This window comes from Eutrigla gurnardus, assembly GCF_963514095.1.
Source record: "Eutrigla gurnardus genome assembly, chromosome: 2".
NCBI classification, from domain to species: Eukaryota; Metazoa; Chordata; class Actinopteri; order Perciformes; family Triglidae; genus Eutrigla; species Eutrigla gurnardus.
This window is the reverse complement of record NC_139916.1, coordinates 19,922,925-19,947,388: the sequence shown is the minus strand read 5'-3', so window position 1 is coordinate 19,947,388 and position 24,464 is coordinate 19,922,925. Positions and strand designations below refer to the sequence as shown.

General features: G+C 42.5%; 1 protein-coding gene and 2 pseudogenes across 5 annotated transcripts; 2 read left to right on the top strand and 1 right to left on the bottom strand.

The window, feature by feature from the left end:
• The first annotated feature begins 5,358 nt into the window (after positions 1-5,358).
• Positions 5,359-10,045, top strand: LOC311021362 (RNA-binding protein 15 pseudogene; annotated as a pseudogene). The gene has a single exon. The product of its transcript is annotated as an RNA-binding protein 15 pseudogene (transcript).
• A 1,805-nt stretch (positions 10,046-11,850) lies between these two features.
• LOC311021366 (pepsin A-like) lies at positions 11,851-17,810 on the top strand. Of its 2 annotated transcripts, none has more exons than XM_084021876.1 (9): positions 11,851-12,229; positions 14,553-14,703; positions 14,791-14,908; positions 15,191-15,309; positions 15,674-15,870; positions 15,962-16,078; positions 16,216-16,360; positions 16,462-16,560; positions 17,495-17,810. In XM_084021876.1, the coding sequence occupies exons 1-9, from the start codon at positions 12,222-12,224 to the stop codon at positions 17,618-17,620; spliced, it is 1,080 nt and encodes a 359-aa protein (XP_083878002.1). In that variant the 5' UTR covers positions 11,851-12,221; the 3' UTR covers positions 17,621-17,810. The 2 variants fall into 2 exon arrangements, with proteins under 2 accessions (XP_083878002.1, XP_083878001.1); XM_084021875.1 differs by lacking the exon at positions 11,851-12,229 and adding an exon at positions 13,134-13,798.
• Positions 17,811-20,788: 2,978 nt separating this feature from the next.
• Positions 20,789-23,782, bottom strand: LOC311026086 (amphoterin-induced protein 1 pseudogene; annotated as a pseudogene). 2 transcript variants are annotated; one of them, XR_014599419.1, is made up of 2 exons: positions 23,544-23,782; positions 20,789-22,844 (listed from the first exon to the last, which is right to left on the bottom strand). The product of XR_014599419.1 is annotated as an amphoterin-induced protein 1 pseudogene (transcript). The 2 variants fall into 2 exon arrangements; XR_014599420.1 differs by having other exon boundaries at positions 23,636-23,776.
• Between the last annotated feature and the right edge of the window lie 682 nt (positions 23,783-24,464).

Sequence of the window (24,464 nt, the reverse complement as noted above, 5' to 3'; positions counted from 1 at the left end):
GTCTGAAAAAATGTCCTGAGATGAAAATGGAAGAAAGAAACAGTTATGATGAAGCCAGTTTAAAAACAAGGGTTTAAATCATGCAGCATAATAATGAGATGATAGTTAAGTGACTCTTCTTGCACAAAAACCAGTCCCGAGATGTTGTTGATCCTTGTAGTACAGCTGCAGCTGCAGCTGCAGGGAATCTGCTAAGTGGACATGGTTGGTCACACACTCACATTATATTTTAGGGGTTTTATTAAGCCTGCATCAGCAGCCTAGGCCTGTGGGACGGTTGGCACCGCGCTGCTGCTGCCCTCTCTAGTTAGCAAATGACCAAACAGTCCCATCTGGGTTGGAGGAGCTGCAGCTTTGTTCAGTCTTCACTTACGTTGTCGTATGTCGACCTCATGACAACCCCGAGAAGAAAAGTATCATCAAAGTAAGTAGGATTCATCCTCTGGGAACCAGGAATGAAAATAGGGGCAATCCAGGTATTGTAGAGATATTTCAGTCAGACGGGGAGGTGGGTATTGACAGAGTGACATTTCAATCCATAGAGCCACACTGCTATAGCATGACAAATAACCTCAGCATAAATCTAAACTAAACACCAGCAAAGCTTGAGTGACAATATTTCCTGTCAGAGTTGAATTCTCAGTCATGACATTTATAAACACAAGTTTATTTTTCTCTGCTCTCTGTCACAGTCCCTGCGCAGTGTCCTTCCTCTTGTCACGAAGGAATCTTTTCTTCAATCCTCTGTGATTTAGTATCTCGTGGTCCTCGGTGTCTGACGTCAGCACTCTTTCGCGACGCATTCCCACTCCTCTCACCTTCAGTCGTCTCTGACTCCACATTGTCTTCTTTGCAGCACCCGCTTTTCTTTTGTGCTCCCCACGCCCACTTCCCACTCGCGTGCGCCCATGCATTCTGCATCTGCACCACCACATCCGCTCAGTACTTTTCCTTCACCCCCGTCTCATTTATATTCCTCCCTCCTCCCTCCCTCCCGCTTCTCCCCTTGTGTTTTGCACAGTCTGGGTCACTCACAGCTCCTAAAAAAAGATTCACTCTGCCCTGTGGTATCGCTTATCCAGTCCATTATTCTAGAGTACAAGCACTTGAACTAACATAATTACATCAACACTGCAATTCCTTCCAAAGCAATTGGATTTGAACATTTTGACGTGATGACAGATGTGAATGGAGGAGTCAAAGCCAGCCCACATGCATGATATCGCTCTCTGTGTGATCAATGCACTGAGAATCCACTGAGGCTTCTCACAATACTTCTTCATCAGCAGAGGATGAACAAAAACAAGAACTTTTCATGTTTTGGTTAGCTATCCCTAAGATGAGGAAATTAACTGTGATCACTTAAAACTTGGTTTTAAAAATCACTCGATAGTCTGGGCTTTCTGCTTCGTCTGTCGATGCATTCTCACACTATTGTAACATCTCCGGTTGTGCATCAGTGCACGGTGACACGCTGGTGTTGTGCAGGTGCTGAGACGGTGGAGAAAGTGGGTCATGGCGGGCTGTGAGAGACACACCGCAGTGCTCCACCATACAGCAATGCTCCGTGAGAGTGTGCTGATCTGCACACGTGAACAGAAATGGTTGTGTGTGTGTGTGTGAGGAGTCAGTCAACATAACAGATGCATGCACTTAAGAAACAGCTGGGTGCCGTGATGCGGTGTGGTGACGTGACACAGTACCTGGCTCTCATTTCTCACACACGATGGGGGGAATCATCAAGGAGGGCGTACTGGTTCAGGTGACATGGGTGAGGGATTGGTTGTCCTTTGTTTGGCACAAATGCACAAACAGATTGGTTACTAAGCGTTTGCCTCCCATGAAAGCCAGAGTGCAGTGGGGCATGCCACGATGTTCACCTTAATGCAATGCACCAAAATAGAAACTCATTAAAAGCTGTTTTCCCCCCTCACTAATCCGTTGCAGTTTCCCCGTTTGATAGCTCATTAACAAAAATCCCTGCATGCCATTCTGTTTTTCATGGTTGAATATCTGATAATCTGTTGAAGTTCAACGTTTCATATTTCAGGGAGCTCATACAGTCGCTGAAATCATGATCGTGTGTAGGTTTGCTTCCTGTTGGTTATCAACTGGTCTGAACGGGCACAGCAACTATAATTCCCTTTAAGAAGTGCCACCATTTTATATGTAGGCACAGTTTTGTTGACCCACGTCACTGATGGATGAATGTTTTGGTTGGGGACAAACAACTGACCTGGATATTGGGAAGCGATTTAAATCAGAATCAAATGTCCCCACTCATTCTATCTTTATGGACACACTTAAACCTATTTTAATAGCGGGTGGCAGATTGCCTTCCTGGGCCTGTGTGAGGACATGTGACAGTCTATAGAAGAACTTCAACAGATGGTCTCTCAAAGAGGGGCCAGCCCAGTTCATGGGGTTGAGGGCAAAGCTTCCGTGCCCATTTTTTTAAAACGACATAATCCTTTTAAAATACCGCTGCAGCAAAGCACTGCTTTTTTTCTTTTTTAGGCAGTATTGTTGGTGCAACAAGGTTGATGCAACAAATAATAGGGTCAGTCTTAGTGAGACAAAAAGAGGGATCCAGATTAAAAACTATTGAGAAGAAAGCATTTAAAAAATAACCTACTACCTTTTTATTAAAAATGATGAAGATGAGATTCTTGGTCTTTATATATTCTGTGATAATATCAGCAAACTCAGATAACAAAAAGGAAATTAAGCTGAAGAAGCAGGTATCGGCAATGAAATGTTGTGGTTTCTTTGTTTTGACAAATGTACTTATAAGTCGCTTTGGACAAAAGCGTCTTCTAAATGCCCTAAATGTAAATGTAAATGTAAATGTGTTTGTAAGCACAGATGTCTGTGTCACAAAAGTTACTGAATTGTCAGCTTTTCTGTCCATGAAGCTACACAGTCTAATAACTGGGCGACCACCTCAACCCCTGCTGTCTTGCAGGCTGGATTGCTACGTGTGGATCGCCCTACATACATGATTCAGCATTTTATTTCTTTGTATTATAATCATCAATCAAAAAAGTGCCCACACATCCAAAAATACCACACATACCACATATTTTGTGTAGTGTAGATGATGGCTTAGGTTGCAACATTAGGGTGTATTTACTGTAAGAAAAGGGCTAAATGTGAATAGAAATGGAAGCAAACTCAAGGTCATCATGTGACTAAAATGGAGGCTTCAGGAGGTTCTATGTTCTTAAACTGCTATGAGTGAATGTAAGAGAAATTAGGACTTTGTATAGATTGTATTACTAATGAAATTAATTTGTAATGTAAGGTATAGTTAATTAGTAAGATAAGCTGCTATGGTGAGTAGGATATGATTTCCTTAAATTAGAACAGAAATTCAGATTTCTGTTAAATATAAAAAATATAAACATACACAGAGAAAAAACAGTGCAATAAAATATAACGAGGTTGTCAACTGTAAAATAAGAAAATGTGTTTAATTTCGACAATTTTCATAACAAATAATTAGATAAATAAAAAGTTAAACCATAGATTCTTGTTTCTTTTCAACAGCAATCACTTAGGAGGTTTTATATTTATGTTATAAAGTGGTTTCATCATGTTTTATTCAGCATAGTGATGGGACAATATTGAGTACACATCTTCCAGGAGATAGACTGGACAAAGAGACACTCAGGCTGAACAGCTTCTGTCTGGTACCTGGCAGACTTCCAGTCAATAATCAGGAAACGTGAGTTTTTGCCATTGTAGTCAGTTAGTGTTTTACCTTCCTGTTTCAGTGACGAGGTTGCAGCTGATGTGGTCGTTAGGAGGAGCTTCTCTGCCCTCTACTGGTGTAAACTTGGTAAAAACATGTTTGTTTAGTATCTAGCAGGCTGGCATGAACCCAGCTGGGATGAGCACAAACACACATAAACTGATCCTGGAGTTTGAACGTGTATCATTGAAAAAAGAATTGAGTTCTGCCTTTAATAATAAAACGGATAATACATGACAAACATATACACTACAGTACCTACCCCCACTATTTTTTTTGTTTGCATCTTTGCTACTCATTAAAAAAAGTAGAGAACATGATATCAACAATTACACCCCCTGAAATATTTCTTTAATTGAAAGAAAGAGAAAAGTGTGAACGTTTGCAGTGTACAGTGCAGATATTTTATTTTATCCATCCTAAAGTAACTAAAGCCAGACAGTATTAACACTGTCACTCGTGTAGATAATGCAGTGTTGTGGATAACTACAAATAAAGGCTATATAATTTATACTGAGAAGGATACTGCACGCTTTCATGCACTAGATCTAAAGAGCCACACAGCACTTTTGTTTTATGCATGAATCTTATTCTGTCCAGTGCAGACACACTATAAATATGTACTTATGTAAGCCTTTAATGTAACCCCTCACTTAGAGTGAGGTATCTATGCTGGTGCTTGAGTTGTTTCTGTGTCTAATCTAAGCACATCAAGTCTCCGGGAAGTTACAGGTTTACGCAGATTCTAGATTCAGTATTATTGTTGGTCCATATAAGCCCTAGCCTGCTGCACACCATGCACGAATGCAAACTCTGCTCTGCATGGTCTAAGTCCTTCCCAAAGACACAAGTGGCTCGCAGGAAATTTGATTTGGGTTGCCAGATAAATGTGCAGATTTCTTCCATTAGTCTTTTATTTTATTCAACATGTATATCTGCAGCACACAATTGAGCCACATGAGGGAGCCTTAATGATTGTATTGGTCTATTTGTAGCCTCCTTCTACTAAGAATGACTAGCATACATGCTGTTTGTTTCACTGTAAACTCCAACGAAATGAATAAATGATGAGAGAAAATGAAAAGAATGAGACATCCTGTTACCTAAATGTGCTTATTTCTATAATATCTATAAAATGTTTTCAACAACATGCATAAAACAAAGTTGTGATTTATCAAATGCATGTCTCTTCTAAATGTCTGGTTTACCTATTCAAGATAATATAAGGTGATGCGAAAATGAAATGAAAGGAAATTCACTCTTCTCGTGATTTATAGATAAGGCCATGGTTTGTAATTCTTTAAAAAGTTAGTCCCCAGAAAAGAAGTTTAAGGAAACACTGTTAATGAAGTGTTGTTTTTCTCTCATATATAACTCATAACATTAACAGTGTCCTCAGTCCAAGGTCACCACGCAGCCTGTACAAATACTGGACCAGATACTCCCGAGTCCGCCTTCAGGAGACTCTGATCTGACCCCCACAGCAGAGCCGCACCCTTGTTTATAATGGTCAAGAGGACTTCCTGTTCACGAGAGTGACAACGCGCTCAGCCAATCACCTTGGTTACGGCCGCGTAGGCGGGACTTCCTGTACAGTAGTGCAAGTAGTCCAACATGGCGGTTAAGTCTGTCGCCTGACAGTGCAGTGGAAACCGCGTAAATTAAGTGAGTTTCAGCGACAGGGAGTACATTAAAAAAAGATCCGCGTGTGTAGGCTGAAGGTATCGGCTTTTAGAAATGAAGGGGAATGAGCGGTCGCCGGTGAAGAAGCGATCTCGGGCGCCAGATGATGGCAGAGACCGAGGAGGAAGCCACCCGGGCAGCAAGAAGCCCGGAGCCTTGTCGACGGTCGGAAGCAACGGCTCTGTTCACAGCGGCGCGTCGTCCAGGAGAACTTTACACAGCGAGAAACGGGACGCAAGGGATTCAGACGGACACAACTCCTCCGTTCGGACTGGCAGCGGCTACGACTACGGAGCTGTTTCGGGGAACAAGCCGTACGGTGGCGCTGACATCGACGTGGAAACATCCAGGTCCGGGTCACGCAGCGACCCGCGGCCTCCGTCAAACCCAGAGAACGAGTACAAGACTCTCAAAATAAGTGAACTGGGCAACCAGCTGAACGACGAGGACATAGAGGACGGACTGTTTCACGAGTTCAAGAAGTTTGGCGACGTGAGTGTCAAAATTAGTCGAGAAAAAGACAACCGGGTGGCGTATGTGAACTTCAGGAGGCCGGACGACGCCCGCTCGGCTAAACACGCACGCGGCAAGCTGGTGCTCTACGACCGGCCTCTGAAAATCGAGACAGTGTACATGAATAGACTCAGGAGCCGCTCCCCTGTTTCAAAAGAGAGTTTCTCCCCGGGACAGAGGCACCTCCACTCTCAGAGGCAGCTGTCTCCTACTGGCATGGGATACAGAGACTACCGGTTACAGCAGCTGGCTCTGGGACGTCTCCCCCCTCCTCCACCACCTCCCCCTCCTCCACCACCTCACGTCAGAGAACTGGAAAGAGACAGAGACTTTTCAGTGTATGATGCCAGGAATAGACCCCCGTTCATACCCGAATGTGCTGTTTTCCGAGAGGAGGAGCTGATGACCCCTGAGGATGACCATAGGGCAAACAGGACTTTGTTTCTGGGAAATCTGGACGTCACTGTGACGGAGAACGACCTGAGGAGGGCGTTTGAGAGGTTTGGGATGATAACGGAGGTGGACATAAAGCGGGCAGTGCGAGGCCAGAGCAACACTTACGGATTCATCAAGTTTGAGAATCTTGACATGGCTCATCGTGCCAAAGTAGCGATGTCGGGGAAGGTTGTGGGCCACAACCCAATAAAAATTGGCTATGGTAAACCCACACCCACGACCAGGCTGTGGGTGGGGGGCCTTGGACCTTGGGTTCCCCTTGCTGCACTGGCCAAGGAGTTTGACCGCTTCGGCACCATCAGGACTATAGACTATAGGAAAGGTGAAGTGTGGGCTTACATCCAGTATGAAAGCTTGGATGCTGCTCAGGCTGCATGTACTCACATGAGAGGTTTCCCTCTCGGTGGGCCTGACCGGAGACTGCGAGTGGATTTTGCAGAGACGGAGCACCGCTACCAGCAGCAGCAGTATTTGCAGCTTCCCCTCCCACTGCCGCACTATGACTTTATTCCTGAGCCCTTTGCCCACCGCCTAACAGAACCGCCGCGAGTGAGGGAGAGGTCTCCTCCACTTCCTGCCCGCTTCAGAGACCGGGGCCCCTACTCCAGTGCTGATTGGTCTGGCATGGGGGTCCATGACAGGATGCGAGGAGCAGCCTTTGAGCCTATGGATCGTCTTGACAGGCGTTCCCTTGAGACCTGGCCGATAGACCGCGACTTACAAGGCAGAGAACTCAATCGCAAACGGAGACATTTGGATGACGGCAGCAGGCTGGATCCTTCACCTGACAACGGTGACTTTGTTCTACGTCGTCGTGGCAACTCATTAGAACGCAGCCCTGGAGATGGGGGACGCTACAGTGACCCTGAACGCCTGTCTCGTGCTGGCAGAACCTCTCCTGTCAGAGACCGCCAGAACACTGGCTTTGGAGAAAGGAGAAGAAAAACACTTAGCCCAGGTGTGCCAGGGTCCTGCTCTGAGAAGGACCACAAAAACAGAGTCAGTGAATCAACTAAAAGCCCAGCTCGGAAGGAGAATCGCTTAGAACATCCTTCCTCCTCCTATTGCTCAAAGTCTGACCAACAGTCTAAGCCGGCAGCTGGAGGACAGAAGCTAAGTCAGATCTGGCAGGGTGACCTCCTTCTGAAGAATAGCAGCTTTCCTACATCTCTACACCTGCTGGAGGGGGACCTGGCGGTGGCTACCAGTCTGCTGTTGGAGGGCTCCTCAGGGGGCCAAGCGTCCCAGCTGAAGATCAGTCAGCGCCTGCGTCTGGACCAGCCCAAGCTAGATGAAGTTTCTCGTCGCATCAAGGCCGCTGGCTCCTGCGGATACGCCATCCTCCTGGCCATGCCTGGGAAATCTGAAGATGGAGGGGTCCAGGATGCCAGCAGCTCAGCTGACAGACCGCTGAAGAATCTGGTGTCCTACCTGAAACAGAAGGAGGCGGCCGGCATCATCAGCCTCCCTGTAGGAGGCAGCCGTGACAAGGACCACGGAGGAGTCCTTCATGCTTTCCCCCCATGTGAGTTCTCACAGCAGTTCGTGGATGCTACTGCCAAAGCCTTTGCCAAATCAGAGGACGACTACCTGGTGATGGTCATTATCAGAGGAGCGTCATAAAAAAAAAAAAAAAAAAAATCAAATGTCTCACACCCATGAACTGTTAAACTATGATTTGAAAGAACAGGGAGATGTAATGATAAAAAAGCAGAATAACAGGAAATGATGGGGGCCTGATTTTAAGTTCATTTACTTGCATGGTAGCTTGTGTCTCATCCTGTTGAAGGTTATAGAAATGAAAGGCACATTGAATTGAATAAGTTTTGATAAATTGCTGAATTTCATTATTAATACATTTGACATGCTGCTTTCTGCTATTTAGTTGTCAGGTAAATGTGCATTACTTGAAGGGTACTCTGCTTAAAGTAATTCAGAGTGAGATACAGTTCTGTGAAACAATAGTATATGTTGCCTTATCTCCTTAACAAAAAACCCAGTTCCTTTATAACATTTCATCCAATGCCTGCCTATAACAAAGAAGGAATTTATGATCCAGAACAGAGTATTTTGCTTTTATTTTATCTGTACTCGGCATGGATTTAACCAGCCAGTGTCAACATGTTTGTAGTGCTATAGTGTGTACTGTGGAGCCTTTAAAATAATTAAATCAAACTCCTGTATACACTTCAGGATATATATCTATTTGGTCTAAAGCTTTACCCATTGCTCATTCATAGGCTTAGTCCAGATATGCATCTGTATAATATTTTTGTTGACCAACATTTTTGATTCAAATTCATTATATAACATCTTTTCTAATTTTGTCAGTTTAGACCAGGTCTGCTTAAATCTAAAGAAAATTGTTGAAAATACTGGTAAAGCGCAGATGGTCATTAAGGGTTATGATATAATAGATGACATTGATATCAATGCTCCTTCTGAGCCACATCTGGAGGTCTATGTGACATCACAAGGTTTCATTCAGCATTGGTTGGTGTATGGAGGGGTGGACACAAGCAGCAATCACCTACACATTTTAATGCAGTTCAATACCTAACCTTTTAAATACTACTGCCTGTATGAAGCTGATTATGTTGAGTCTTTGTTGTAGTTGTGAGAGCAGTTTTTATGCTCTGTGTTAATTTCAGACTCCAAGGTGCGGCATTGAACTGCATTGTGTCACACGCTAATATTAAGGGATGGTTCTAATGATTCTTTTCATTATTGTTTTCTTGATAATTTGATTTTTGCATTTTGCGTCTCAAATAGTCTTGTATCAACCTATCAACAGTCCAGACCCAAAGATATAATAATATATAACTGATTGATTACCTAATTATTATAATTGTTGCAGATTAATTATTTTAATAGTTTCAGCACTAAATAGTTTGGAGTGTCTCAACAAAACAAGTGTTACAACCTGTGCAGAGCTGATATATTGTAGGTCTGAGTATATTATACAGGGTTCCATTTGTGTCCACCCCTTTTTATATTGTACTTTTACTGGCATCATATTCAATTTGGGTTGAACAGTAATTAATTTGGTTGATTAAATTCTTCCCTTTTCTTATGTTATAATCCACGAATAACAATTGCTACCACAGCAAAGCATGTACTGCTAAAAATGTATAAATGAAGAGTTCTATGTAGGCCACGCCATGTTGTGTCTAAGACTGATCAGGAGTCTGGAAGTAGAATATATTACTATACTATCAGTGGACTTATGAATAAGTGAGAGGAGCGAAGGCCGATCTCCAGTGGCCTTACAAGCCTTCCTCTGAACGGACTGTTAATGATTGTTTTTCATGCTTTGATTTGAGTACTGTTTCAAATGGAAGAAGAAAAAAAGAAAAGACAAATGGTTTGTGCTGTATACTCAGGATATCTGGAGAGAGAAATGGAGAACATCAGTGCTCATGGGCCTAAGAAGTATACCTAACTGTCAAAGTGCAACATGCACTTGATAGATTTTGTCTCAATAAATTTACTCTTTCGTGGGAAACACGAGTGCCTCGGAAGACAACTTTTGTGACCTTTTCTGTTCTTGGAATTGTCTATCAAACTGCTAAAGGCGTTATCACTTTGACAGCAGGAGCCTTCCCAGCAGAAAGGAGAGGAAGTGTCAGAATCAATGGGAGGTCAGCCTCTCGGTTCCGTTTTCATTTTGTTGGTCATCATGTGTTGAATGACTTCTTTGCGAAGAGCTTCATTCAAATTGAAATTTGGCCATACTAGAATACTTTTTCACCTCGGTCCGCCTGCAAACGCAAATCTAGAGTCACCGCGTCTCTTCAAATATGTGACTTGTTCCTCGGTTGCCTCTGGTCTGTTTGGACAGAGGTGTGGCTGAGAACCATCTGTTTTGTCACTCGCCAAGCTCTGCCAAAAACCACCGGTGCCTCAGCGGAAGCACGGCAGCGCTCGAAGGCCACAGGTCTTCTTCCTCATCTGGCGCCGGCTGCAAAAAGTATTGTTTCAGCAACTGCTGCAGCTCGAGAAAGGAGACAGAGTTTTGTGTAGTGGCTTATTGTTCTTACGTTGGAGTTTTGAAGAAGATCTCTGCGCTAGGTGCCACACTTCGAATTGTGTCTCGGAGAAGACACGCCATCTGCTTTATTTGCCTCGAGATGGAAAGGAAACGCAAGAGAAGAGAAAAGCTGGCCTGAAAAGAAAGTCCTGTGCAGGGAATCCTAATCTTTAGTTGATATGTTGATCTGATTTAGACACATAACTGCATATGAAAGCCCAGTGAAGAGTCTCCTGCTATCATTGAGTCAGGATGTATATCACCGAGACAGAGCTGGTCCTGCTCATCGCTGCTTCATCTTCGGACGAGACGGACCGGAGCAGCTTTCCTGCAGCTTCCAGTGTCCACAAGGTGCCACGCCGACGGGGATTCAACGCGTCCTGGATCTGTGAAAGGTTTGAGTCTCACCCTGGCTGTATCTGCTTCTGTTCCACAGGTAAAGTATCAAGATGACCCCAACCACTCACTTGGGTACGTATTAAAATGTGCAACACTAATACAAACACACTATAGGCCCCATTTAAAAGCTGGTTAGAGGGTGAAAAGAAAAAAACGATGCCTCGATGACTTTAGTCCTTAAGGAATCAGAGCAACAATATATTTTCATTAAGTTATATGTTTTGTATAGTCAGCAAATAAATCAGCTACTGTATATCTGTCTGATAGATTAAAGGAGTGACCTTCCATTTCTGGTCATAGCTGAATGTCCGTAAACAAAATTGTACTCAAGAGGCCACATTGACTGAGTTACTGCAAAATACTGTCATTTTAAGTATACAAAAGTCTTTATATGACTATATAACTGTATTGGTAAGCAGGCAGATATGGCCATGTAGCTCTCTTTTTAATTGATTACTGTTAAAGTAAGCTCTTTCAAGTTTTGAGATTGAAGAAAGATATAATGTAAAAGCTTTCTGGACAGAAAAGATTTGATGACCTATGAAGACACGATGGGAACAAACAGTCATTGTAGATGTGCTCATGGACAATGAAAGTAGTATAATTCATACACTGTGCTGTCAGCAGTTGTGTGAACTAAATAAAATCCTTTTAGAGGATGAGTTTGATTAGAAATGTCAGGAGGCAGACATAAATAGTGAGGGTGTCTTTACTATATAGATAACACTACTGTTTAACCCTATCTATCTATCTATCTATCTATCTATCTATCTATCTATCTATCTATCTATCTATCTATCTATCTATCTATCTATCTATCTATCTATCTATCTATCTATCTATCTATCTATCTATACTAGAACGTGGAGAGGTAACGGGGCAATAAAGGTCAGTTAAAAGATGACGTGTTGACTGAATTATAGGAGATGGTTGGTTTATCTTTAGTTAATACCTATTAGCTCTACAAGCTTTTATCAACAGACCTTATATATACTCATAATAAATACAAGGACCTTCTTGTTTACTGTGCTTTTTAAAAAGTACTGTGACTGACAGAGCTGTCAGCGACAGTTAAACTGATGAATGAATGAATGGTTTGTAGAGTCAAAATGATGCACCCCTTTTTAAGAATTTGAAAAAACTCTTGATCCCATATAAAGTGCCTTTCAGAAAGAGGATTTTTTTCAATTTATTTTTTATTATATGACCTGGTCATAACTGAAATGTTAAGTGTTTCAGGTTGTTGCCTCAGTATGGAGACCAGAAAGGAAGACGACTGTCCTCTTTGAAAGGACTCACATTAACTGCAGTTTGACTGAATGGACTTTAAACGGCTTCAGTGAACTCTGACGTCACATTCAAGGGATTCATCAGACAAGAGAAACGATGCCTCGGTGAGTAGAATTTCTATTTGTTTTCAGATCTGCACTTCTCATATATATATATATATACCTGTCAGTGTTTTGTATTTATTATGTAAATTGCCTTTGATTTGTACTTGAATAAAAGTAGCTATTATTGAAACACATTCTGATGTGTCTTTTTTAAATGTATTTGTTTCATTTGATCTGTTCTGATTTTTAGACTCTCAGTCCTTTAGAGCAGGGGTTCCCAAAGTGGGGGTCGGGACCCGGGGTCGGGGGGTCGTAAGATGATTTTCATTACTTTGACTGAGATGTTCTTCGTATGTTTATGTAAAATATCATGGTTGTCAGGCTGTTCTGTTCTTTTGTGTTATCATACGCCTGTTAGTGCATGTGTTCTTATGTATCGTCACCTCCGGGGATATTGGGGTCGCCAGTCTCTGGCACTGTTATTCTGGGGGCTGAAACGTTTGGGAACCTGCTCTAGAGGGCAGAGTTGGATGGAGCGTTATTAAACAAAGAGCACATGAACAGAAGACGTGTCTACAGGGGGCAATGATACAGTATCAGTGTTTAGTTTATTTTTACTATGTGTACTGTGATAAGCTTATCCAGTTGATTTATGGTTGAGGAATTTTAATTCTAGACATTCAACTTCTTTCACACGAATGTCAATAACATTTGGTCTCAGGCATCTTACTCTTTATCTTCTAAAAGCCATTAATACTTGAAACACCCGTCATTGTGACAGCGTACTATTTTACAGAGCGGAGGGACCTTTAAAGTTGCTATGTACTATAATATTTGCATTTCTTTCTGCAAAAGTTAACGAAAACTAATTTAGAAAGCCGTCTGAGAAAGGTCAAACCTCGCCGGTCCTTCAACACTTATAAAACACAGAATTGAACTTCTCTTTACCCATTTAAAATTGAATCGGCTCTGTCTTTTATCTGATACACTTAACACCAGACAACGAAATCCAGTAATTGAATAAAGCTGTTTTTATCAGTGAGGTTTATACATATTGCTGTAAAACCGGTCTGTAGATATAAAAAATACATTTTTCATCTATAACTCTTAACAGTATCTATGTCAGCTATACTTTTGATGGTGTGCATCTACTTATTGCGGTCATTTATCACCTGTTGTTGTGAAATACTTTACTTACTTTTCAGTTAATTTTGATAAATTATTAATGGCAATGGAAGAATGTGAAAATCATTATTTAACAATTTATTTTAGACAAACTGTTAATACATTAATGTTTGTTTTATTTCTTGTCCATGTTTACTTTGAATAAAGAACTGAGTAAACTTACATTATGTTTCTAACACTTAAGTGATTGACATTAGATTAAAAGTGCATTGGGAAAACATGCTCTGATCCCATTGTTTCCTTTATCTGAATTCCCTCAGTCGGCACTGTAAAGTGGTTTGTTATCGGTTCAGCGGTTTTAAGTGTCACTGTGAAAGGGAGGAGTTGAGGCTAGTTTTGACCTCTACATAAAAGCACAGCTGCACTTTATTGGGTCATTTTAGAAATGATGAAGTCTGCATTTGTTCTACTGGCTTTCTTGGCTGGCTCACAGGGAATTCTCAGGTAAGAAACATACAACACAAATTCACTGGTGATGAAATGAAAATATGATATTTATCTGAGTGAGGTTGCTGAAGCTGCTTCCCACAGTGTCAAAAAGGTTTGAGTTTAAATGAGAATAGAGTGAAGATGCCCACTGAGATTGACCTTTTACTATTTCAATTTTTATTTAAAATTATGAAATCCTGGTGGGCGTCACCAGGCATTAAAGATAACCTAGAAGCAAAATTACACTGCAATTATTACATTTTTTAATTTTCTAGAGTGCCATCAGTTTGATCCTAATATTATTCAAGGAGTTTTTTCCACCTCTGAAGACAATTTGGGGCCAAACACGACTTTCATAAGGGGTTGAAGAGTTTCAGATTTATTTTAATAAGAATAAGAAATCACCATTCACACAAATGTGTCACAATTTAAATACACCCTGAAGCAGTATTCCTTTTGCAGTATTCAAATTATTGAACACAGTGTACAAACAGTCATTTTTAAGATGAATATTGAGCGTCAAGCACCGAATAGATTTGAATAAAATTGTGAAGGGCGTTGGATAAAAGCATTCTATAAATTCCGCACTATACGATCAGCCTCCCTGAGACGAGCTCTTGACCTTTTCCAGCTCAGAACACATTTTCCTCTTCTACTTCACTAAAGCACTCGTGGGCTATCCTTTTTCGGATAAGTTATGAGGTCTGACATGTTCTCAAAACAATATTTGTGAGTGTGCGTCCAGATAACCGTTAAACGGCCTGTTCAGAATTCCCCTCATTAGAGGCAAGTCGGCCAGGCAGCAGCTGGAGGAGGGAGGCCTGTTTGAAGAGTACAGGAGTAGGTTTCCATACAACCCTGCAGCCAAGTTTCTCCCTCGGACTGAGGAGAGTGTGGTGCCCATGACCTTTGACCCCGAAGTAAGTAGCACGTAAAACACCGTTTACTCTGCGACGTGCAATCACGAAATACACAAACTGATTAAACAATCTCATTTTGGGGCAAAGACGACATACTACGGAGAGATTGGTATCGGGACGCCACCTCAGATTTTTAAAGTCCTCTTTGACACCGGCTCCTCTGACCTGTGGGTTCCCTCTGTAAGCTGCACCAGCACTGCTTGTGGTGAGTGTGATGATGGAGTGGAATTTGACATAGTGATGGTTGTTTGTGTAACAGAGGATTTTATGTTGTGTCTTTTTATTATCATTTTTTGGGACAGATTTTAGACAAAATGCTTCACCAATAATGAGAATTGTGAGTTAGAGCCCTAGTTGTTACTACATTCCTGAATTCCTGAACATGTGCCAATTCTTGTGTCTTTGTAAGAGAGGAGTCTTTGTGTACGAAGAGAAAAAGTAATGGAATGTACTCCCCTGTCACCTTTATCTCTCCGTCTGTCACTAGACAAACATGCAAAATTCTGCAGCTCAGCATCCTCCACTTTCCAGGCTGGCTCTAAGACTTTCCATGTTTCGTATTACACTGGATACGTAGCAGGGAGTACCGGCTATGATCTCATAAAGGTGAGAATCAAACAGTCGTATTACAGTCATCAGTGGTGGGAACTAAGTACTTTCACCCAAATATTGTACTTTTTTACTCCACTACATTCATTTAAGAGAGCTACAATTACTTTCAGATGAATAAAGACTGTGCAAGATTAAACCAGGTGTCCAGCCTTTCTGGTTGACAGTACAGAAGGGGACATAAATGGACATTAAGTGCAATTCCTCACTTTGCATTGTTCCCTTCCCTTTTACGTGAATATATTAATACCTACTTAAGTTAAGTGTCTGAGTACTTCTTCCTGCTGACAGACACCATGTATATGTACCAGGCCATTGAGTTCTGTTTACAACATTTTACAATTCACGCTTCTCGAGTCAGATCAGTGACCTCTACGTGGAGCACCAGCTCTTTGGCCTCACTGAAACGGAGGCAGCTCACCTGGCCACCGTGCCCTGGGATGGGATTCTGGGTCTGGCCTTCCCTGGCTTGTCACTTCAGGGAGGCACACCTATATTTAACAACCTATGGAACCAGGGCAAAATCTCCCAGAACATGTTCTCCATGTACCTGAGCAGGTGAGGTCTTGTTTGAGTCACCGACTGAAAAATAAATAATAACTGCCTCATATGACCGCTCATTGTCTTAAGTACAACCCTGTGCCTCCAGCTCTGTAGAGGGCAGCATGCTGATTCTGGGAGGAATGGATTCCTCATATTACACTGGAAGCATCAACTGGATCCCCCTGTATAAAGCCACTAACTTTTGGAACATCCAGATGCAAAGGTAGTACACTTTTCAGTTTTAAATATCCATGTAGTGTTTTGCAACACAGCCAACTGCAGCACATTATTCGGAGGTCTTCCTCTTTCCTCTGATGTGCATAACGGATGCATCTGGGTCGGTGCTTCCTTTTATTGCAGCATCACCATCAATGGGAACACCGTCGCATGCTCCGGGCGTTGTGAAGCAACAGTGGACTCCGGTACTTCTCTCATCATCGGCCCGAGCAAAGATATCGACAACATCAATGGTTGGCTGGGAGCCTTTACAGACCAGAATGGTGATGTGAGTGTTTTCAATGTTTTTCTTTTCTTTCAATGATATACGTTGGCTGCTCTGGTAAAATTGAACAAAAGACAACTTTTCTTTTTTGACCTGTCTGTCAGGCTTCTGTGTCCTGCAGTAACTCAGATCTCCTGCCAGATATTATCTTCAACATAAACGGCTACAACTTTGCTCTTCCTCCATCAGCCTACATCATAAAGGTTTGTTATATATTGTCCCACTTTCACAGGTATACTTAAAAGTTAATAGTTTAACTAATGACTTTATTAATGTTGATATTCATTCATTAAACCATGAATAATTTTGTTGGGAGTAATTTAATAATTAAAGTATTCATTATAATGAATATTGACAACTTTTGGGCTGGGGTTGGAGAAATGATTTTTAGGAAATGTAGATCCTTCTCCAGTTTATAACTTGCTTTGTGTTTTTGAATAAATCACAACAACTTCTACAATGGAAAACTCCATTATCTTCTGAAAAAGAGCTGCAGGCCATCTGAATCAATCTGGCTTTTTATAGTAGTTCATAATAAAAACTCCAGCATTGATGAGTATTTAAGGTGATTAATCCATAAGCCTTTATTATTGGCATGAACGATTATGGTCTAGATGTTCTGCAGCTTGTTTTCCAGAAGTAAGTGGTTGAAGGAAGGGTCTCATCGATGAATTACAGAGTGAGTTAAAAGATGAAGCCTGTTGAACTGAAAGGGATTTTTCACGGCCTGTTTTGAATGATTCATGGTTATAGAAATGAAAATCAGAATCACAAACTTAAACCTGTGGTTCACAAACATACATATATTCAGGCGACCTTGTTCCATATACATTGCCAGTTTACTAATGCAACAGTTCTGCAATAATTCACACCACCACAAGAGTTACTGTTCCGTTTTGTATTGCTTTATACTCAGAGGTGTATTATTTCTCTGTACGTATTACAGTTTAACAGCCGTACAATCCTTCAAGAAGTTACAACATTGTATACTGTATGCATTATTAGAAGGTGATGCCAGATTTTAGTCAAAAGGAAGCACAGTTCAAAAAGAAGCCTGAGCTGATTTATCTCCATGTTCCAGTGTTTCTATAACCTGAGCTGCTCCCGTCACTCATGCTCTCTGTCCTCTCTCCTCAGTCGGCATCTGGGTGCAGAACAGGGTTTGCATCTGGGACCTGGATCCTGGGTGAGGTCTTCATGCGGCAGTTCTACACTGCCTTCGACGTCAGCAACAACAGGGTGGGCTTTGCTCAGGCCGTGTGAATACACGCGAAGAGTTTAAAATGGTACGAGCCATTTGTCAGAGGCTCGAGTCTGAGAGGTGGAGATATCCAGAAAGCAATTGACTTCCTTTTTATAATCCTGTCAAAGCATTCATATCTGTAAATGAAAGTAATAAAATCTTACCGTTCGGACCTTGAAATCAGCATCTCTCTGTTGGGAAGGAGGAAGTCAGGGGTTCCTAATGCCTGTGCAGTTATCCTAGAATATTCTGCAAATGTTTTACTCTATTATGGATGTGTGTTTTGGTGGCCACTAGATGGCAGAGGACTCAGTGAGCGGCCATGAGCGTTCTTCATCATTCATGTGATTCTCCTGGGAGGGGCCTGAGGAGAGGATGAGTCATCTTACTTGGAATTCAGTCCCTAAAACACAGAACTGACCGCCAGTCATTCATTGTCAACAGGTGCCGGCTTACATTCATGCCATCTGTGTCAGTGATCCGAGATTTTCTTTAGGCTGCTGCATTTGTTCTAATTATAGTGATGTATGGGTTTCATTCAGCTCTTTTCCATTTCAACGTGTGCATCGACACACCTCTCATCCCTCCTATGAACACTATTGAATACTTTTAAATGCCGAATTGAATGCTGCATTGCTGCAATGTTTCCATGTAATTACACACACCTGGCTGGTGTTGCATGTATTGTAGGCAACCGTGGTAACATGACACAGCAGCTTCTGAAACCCCAGAGGTGGAGCATTCCTGCAGACCTCTTCAATCATTCATCCTGCAGAGGGGCAGCAGGTGAGGTTTCACACTGCATCACCCGAATAATGATTCTGCACGGAAGAAATGTGATGCAGCATGTTCCACACGATGATTATGCTTCTTGCTACAGCCACAAAACAAAAGGATGACTTAAAAAAAATGGAATTGGAGGCCTAAAATGTAATGTCAAACATCAGGAGGCCGGTATAAAACCGACCCAACTGCGGTGCTGTCCTGGCAGAGAAGAGTGAATTGATACCAGAGTGCTTCCTCCGCTCAACAAGCCAAAAAAAAAAGGCTGAAAATGCAGCAGTGGCGATTGTGCCAGAAGAAAGTCTGAGCAGCAGGTGCAATAAAACACACTCCAGTGAGCTGTGTGGTCTCCCGTTTCACCCTCAAGTCAACAAGCCTGCGTCGTTAGTGTGACGCAGCAACCGACTAACTTGTCCGACAGAGGCCTGATCTCAACGAGAGATGTTGTTCTGTCACATCTGGAGCAATAGTCGGGAACATTTATGGAAATACATGTATGCTCAGTCACTTTCATGCAAACAAAAAACGATCGATTATGAGAGTGGTATGAATCTTCTCAGCTGCCTCTCTAAAGTGACATATTTCATAAAATGTCAAACCATTCCGTTAACTTGATCTTTTAAGGTTCTGTGACTGCAGATCCAACATGTTCAACTTACAGGAATATAACGACATCATTCACTCTTTGTTCCCATATGTTTGTTGTTTATGAAATACAGGGACAATACAATAACATACCAGATATAATACAGCAAATAATAGAATACAATAAGCCCTTATACAGGATTGCATATATTAAAAATATACTGTATGTTTGTGGCTTAACAAAGAAACACAGAAACACACTATGACAATATAATGGTGCTGACTGTAAACACTGAACATGTAGGTTATTAATTCTCAGCATGTAACTCAGTCTTTGGTTATAAGTGACTTTCATGGCAGATATTTTCCCCTTTTGTGAGATATAAGTCAAGAAGCGTTTCATGACGTCGCTACATTATAATACCATGAGACCACGCTGACATGACTATTTCCGGTGCTGTAGTTCACACAGAGAAAATGAAGGTGTCGAAGAAAAGCACCATCAGGAATGACAGGATAAGAATAATAGCTGGGATTGGTGTGTTGTGATTTTAAATTGCTTCACTGTTATTATTACATTAGAATGAATAACTATGTTGACGTTTGATTAGCAGCAGTGTCCCTTTAAACATCATTCGTCGGGAGCAGAACAGAGTGACCATAAGTATGTCAAAACATCATTTTTACGGCCCTCTAGCCTAGTTACGACGTGAGCCTCTAAAATAACAACAATAAGAAGGTATTTCAGCAATGTAATGAAGAAGACGTGTTTGAAAGCTGCTACTTCTATATTTACATTTCATCTGCGTTAGGTGGCCAGCATGCTCGCTGCACTTGGAGCTGCTATTTCGGACCTTGTTTATGTGACTGCTGGCTGGCTGGCATTCGCTGATTCGTCGAGGGTTGGGCACTAAAGCATTCAGTAGATGGTACTCGCTATCAGTCATCTCCCTCGGGTGATGCTTCCTGGCTGCTATTAGTGATGGGAAGTACATTTATGTTTAATACTCTAAAACAGTATTGTCATTACAGGATTTCTGAACATGATTTATCTTTTCTAAATAAAAAAAAAAACAGTTCAAACTGAAGAACTGAGACTGAAATCAGCAGCAGCTACACTGACGACTGTGGATAACTGCAGACTGATTTCTATGCAGACCCTGCAGCTTATGTTAGTGACGTCTCTTTAAAAATGTCATATTAGCATTAAAAATAGTGAGAACAAGCTGAGATTTTGCAATCAGGGAATTCAAATCTTTGTCTAACAACTACTGGAACTCATCCATATTAAAAAGGCATTTCTTTGATCAATACTGTTGCTGTATTTGTATTGATGTATTCAAGCTTACAGTGTGTGGTCATTGTTATATTAACTGTCACCACACTAGATCTCGTCTGTTTATCTGAAAACATGTTGTTATCCTGATTTTCTTGGAGAAACAGTTAAAACTAACGTAATAGAAATAATAAAATCGAAAAATAAAGTGATTTATAGTAAATGTGCGATGTATTACAAAGGTCTGGGTTAATAATTCTGTATTTATGCTGCTGAATCCGAAATGACTTTAAATCGACTCGTATACAGAAAAGAACACTTCAACAAACGCTCAGTTACTGCGAAGACACACGTTATTGATGAATCAACAGAGCATGAAATCACAGTCAAATCTAAAATAATATAAACACATTTGCATAAGAGTAATCCCTCCAGTATCATGTCCTGTTAAGGCTGACAAAAACAAACGGGAACGTAAAATACAGCATAAATATAAGGGGAGCTCCGTAAGCTCTGCATAAAAACGGCTTCTCTTTCAAACAACAACCTTTATCCATCGTTTAATTTTTCCATTGAAAATGCAAACAAATATTTGAAACTCTTGTACTCTTACTTGCATAGCAATTTTGCAGGGCCAGCCAGTAGTTTGGAGAAAATGTGACACTATTGAAAATACCATAATCTTTAATTGCAAGACATTTTAAGCTAAGCAATAGAAATAACTAACTGGGATAAATACAAATATTTTAGCTCAAATCATTTTAACCACGTTTCTCTGCAATATCAGAATGTTTTGGGGGTGTTTCTGAATAGTTCTTTTTATCACGACATTGCTCTGATATTCTTCTCAATCAACAGTACATGCCATCAGCTGTGAGAGCCCAACTAAAGCTTTAACCTCTGAAAATTGCAAACATTCAAAGCGAACAAATCTGTGTTTAGCAGCCACGTGGGTTGAGCCAGGACCATCGTACCCTGCAGGCTGTGGGTCTGACTTCTACACCACCATGGGGGTATCGGAGCACATGGAGCTGACCGACTCCGTGTCAAACTTCCTTCTCTCCTTGTTCTCCCCCTCCCACTCCTCGTCTTCCTCGCCTATTGGGTTCAACCTCCCGTTCTGCTCCAGCTGATCCTTGGGTGGCAGGAAGGCCACGTGTCTGTAGGCGAAGCCCACGCCTTCCACTCTTTCTCGCCCCGTCTCCGGTTGTGCCTGAGAGACACTAACCGTGGAGGAATGGGCGCTGTCTCCGAGCTCACTTTTCTCCAGGCCCTGACCTGGACAACAGGCGTAGCGGCAGGGTGTGAGATAGAGGTAGACCAGAACCATAACTAAGCTGATCAGACATGCTACGAGGGTGGTGTAGGCCGTTTTCAGGTTCTCCAGCCCACCACTCTTGGTGGTGTTGAACACCATTACAGTTATATACAGCGTCTCATTGAGGGAGTCACTGGTGGCATAGCAACTGTAGACCCCTGAGTCCTCTGCCTTCAGGGGCCCAATCTGGAGACTGCCATCCTCAGGACGTATAACAGCAGTCTTGTATTCTTCAGACACTGGGATGTTTCCAGGCAACATCCAGCTCTTCGTCATGTCTCTCTCCCTGGTGTCACAGTCCAGGACCAGGAACTGCTCCAGATAGGCTTCTTTGTCCAGAATCGTGACCTCACTGCAGTTCAGATGGACCTTGTCCAGATCCAGTATGGCAATCTTCTCTTTCTGCTGGCCTGGCAACACACAAGTGTGGCTGCCCCTGAAGTCCATTGCAGAGCTGAGCCCCTTGAGGTTCCAGCGTGACACCACTTCATGGACCTCACAGGTGCAGGGCAGAGGGTTGCTGTGGAAGTACAGGCCATTCATGATCCAGGCAGGCAGAGCCTGAAGCTCATGGAGGGGCAGGGCTTTGATTCTATTGGAGGACACATCCAGCAGTCTAAGAGTTTCCAGCCGGTTGCGATCCTTCACCAGCTCCAAGGGGAAGCGTGAGATCTGGTTGTTGCTCAGGTAGAGCCTCTGCAGGCTGGTGAGGCCAGAGAAGGCAGAGCGATCTATCTGAGAGATACGGTTGCTGTAAAGCAGCAGCACCTCCAGGTGCTCCAGCGGTTCGAAGATGAACTCGTCCAGCAGGCGGAGGCCGTTGGAGGAAAGGTCCAGGTAACGAAGCTGCTTAACCTTCACGAATGCCTCCGAGGAGAGGAAGACGAGGCCGTTGTGGCTGAGCAGCAACGTGTCTAGTCTGCCGAGTGTGATGTTGGTCCACTCGGCGCGTACCTTGGTGATGGCGTTGAAGCTGAGGTCGAGAACGGCCGTGTATTGAGGAAGAGCGGAGGGGACGTTGGTGAGATTCATCTTGGAACAGCTGATGATGTTGCTGGCACACACACAGGTCTTGTGGCAGTCCAGAGGGGGCCCTATCAACTGTGCACTGACTCTCACGGCTGGCAACAACAACGCCAGAGTTAGAACTGTGATGAAGCTCCCTCCTTTGAACGCCTCTTCAGTGGCACCATTGGAAATCCAGAGTGACCCCCCCATCTTCAGGATTAGAAAGTATAGCCGTCTGGATGTGTTCTAGTCTTGACAGAGGAGATACATAGAGCTGTATGGACAACAAGATCAACAAATCAGCACTGTCTTTATGAGGATGGAAATGCAAGATACTTTTGGTCCTTGGTGCTCAGCATCTCATGCTCTAATGCAGTTTAGCAGCCAGTCGTTATCGTCTGATTGAATGGGCGTTACAGACGGTGATGGTAACCTCTAGTAATAATGACAAGAATAAAGGAGGAATTCAGGTCAGGTAGTATAAAGAGCAGAAAAGTCTGCACGGGGTGCTCAGGGGGGATAGATGGGTCAAACAAACACAGGACTTTCACTGGGGAGACCGATGTCCGTGTCCCGTGTATAAAAATATTGAGTTGGAGGCCCCATTCATTCCTATGAAAGTTGCTCAGGGGCGCATGATGCGGAAACAAAGCTTCCGAGTATAGAATTCAGATTTAAACAGAAACCTGCACCCACACCGGCCATTCTCGGATAAACCCAACCAATGGGCTTATTTGCCTTCACGTGAAGTTGTCGCATCGTTGAGTTTCACTTTCAGCGGACCGTTAACGGAGATACTGATAACGCCCATGCAACCGGCACCAGATCATGTCAACATGTTATTATGAGTGATGAGAAAAAAAGAAAAAAAAAAAAAAAGAAATACGATTCAATACGCAATGTAATTAATTAGCGAGACAATCATGCTTTAAGGAAAACATCCAATAGATAACCTAAACGAGTATCAACGTACTGTTCGTTTGATCCGCCTCGTCCGACCATCATCCCATCAAATCCGCTTCATCAGTCCCAGCAGGCTGGAGTCCCGCCCGCTAGTGCCGTTACCTTTATGTCGGTCTCTTATGATCCTAAAGAGAAAAGGGGGGTCCTCAACAGTCTGGTACTGGAGGCGATCCGCTACAGGACGGTCATCCTCCTCTCCTTCTTCTTCTTCTTCTTCTCCTTCTTCTTCTTCGCAGCAGCAGCGATCACCGGAAGACGCCTGTCTGTGTCTGCGGTCCGCACTCATGAGGAAATGCAACCATCTGATAGTTGATCCGAAGGGCTCAAACGGCAGAGCAGGAGGTGTGTCAGCCCCCCTCCCCTCCTACTATATTTAAAAATGTATAAGTCACAGTTATGTATCAGTTCATCCTCAGATGGTCAAGCGCACCACCGTTAACCCTCTAATCACGTGTCTGGAATCAGCTACAGGATTTCAAATCTGTATCAAACATGTTGAATACTGATGTGTGGGGATTGAACTCGAAATGAGCTTCAGATTGGTACCTTTACCCCTTTATTATTACTATAATAATAATAATAATAATAATAATAATAATTATTATTATTATTATTATTATTATTATTACTATTACTGTCCATGACTAAAACAAAGGGTGATGATGTCATTTCTTCCCCCTTTCCTTCCACTTCAACTAGCGATGGCTTATTCAGTGCGGTGATGTCTTTAGTGATGAGGTCCGTCCCCTCCGGTTCATCTTATCACTCCAGCGAAGGTCAGGGCAAATGTGTGAGCTGCAGCTGCAGCAGTGTTTAGCACAGGACGTGATGTGCATGCAGCAGTGTGCCAGGGATCGATATCAGCATGGGGTTATAACAGCTTAGAGTCCTGTCCTGTGAACGGGATGAACATACTTTTAATACACTCATT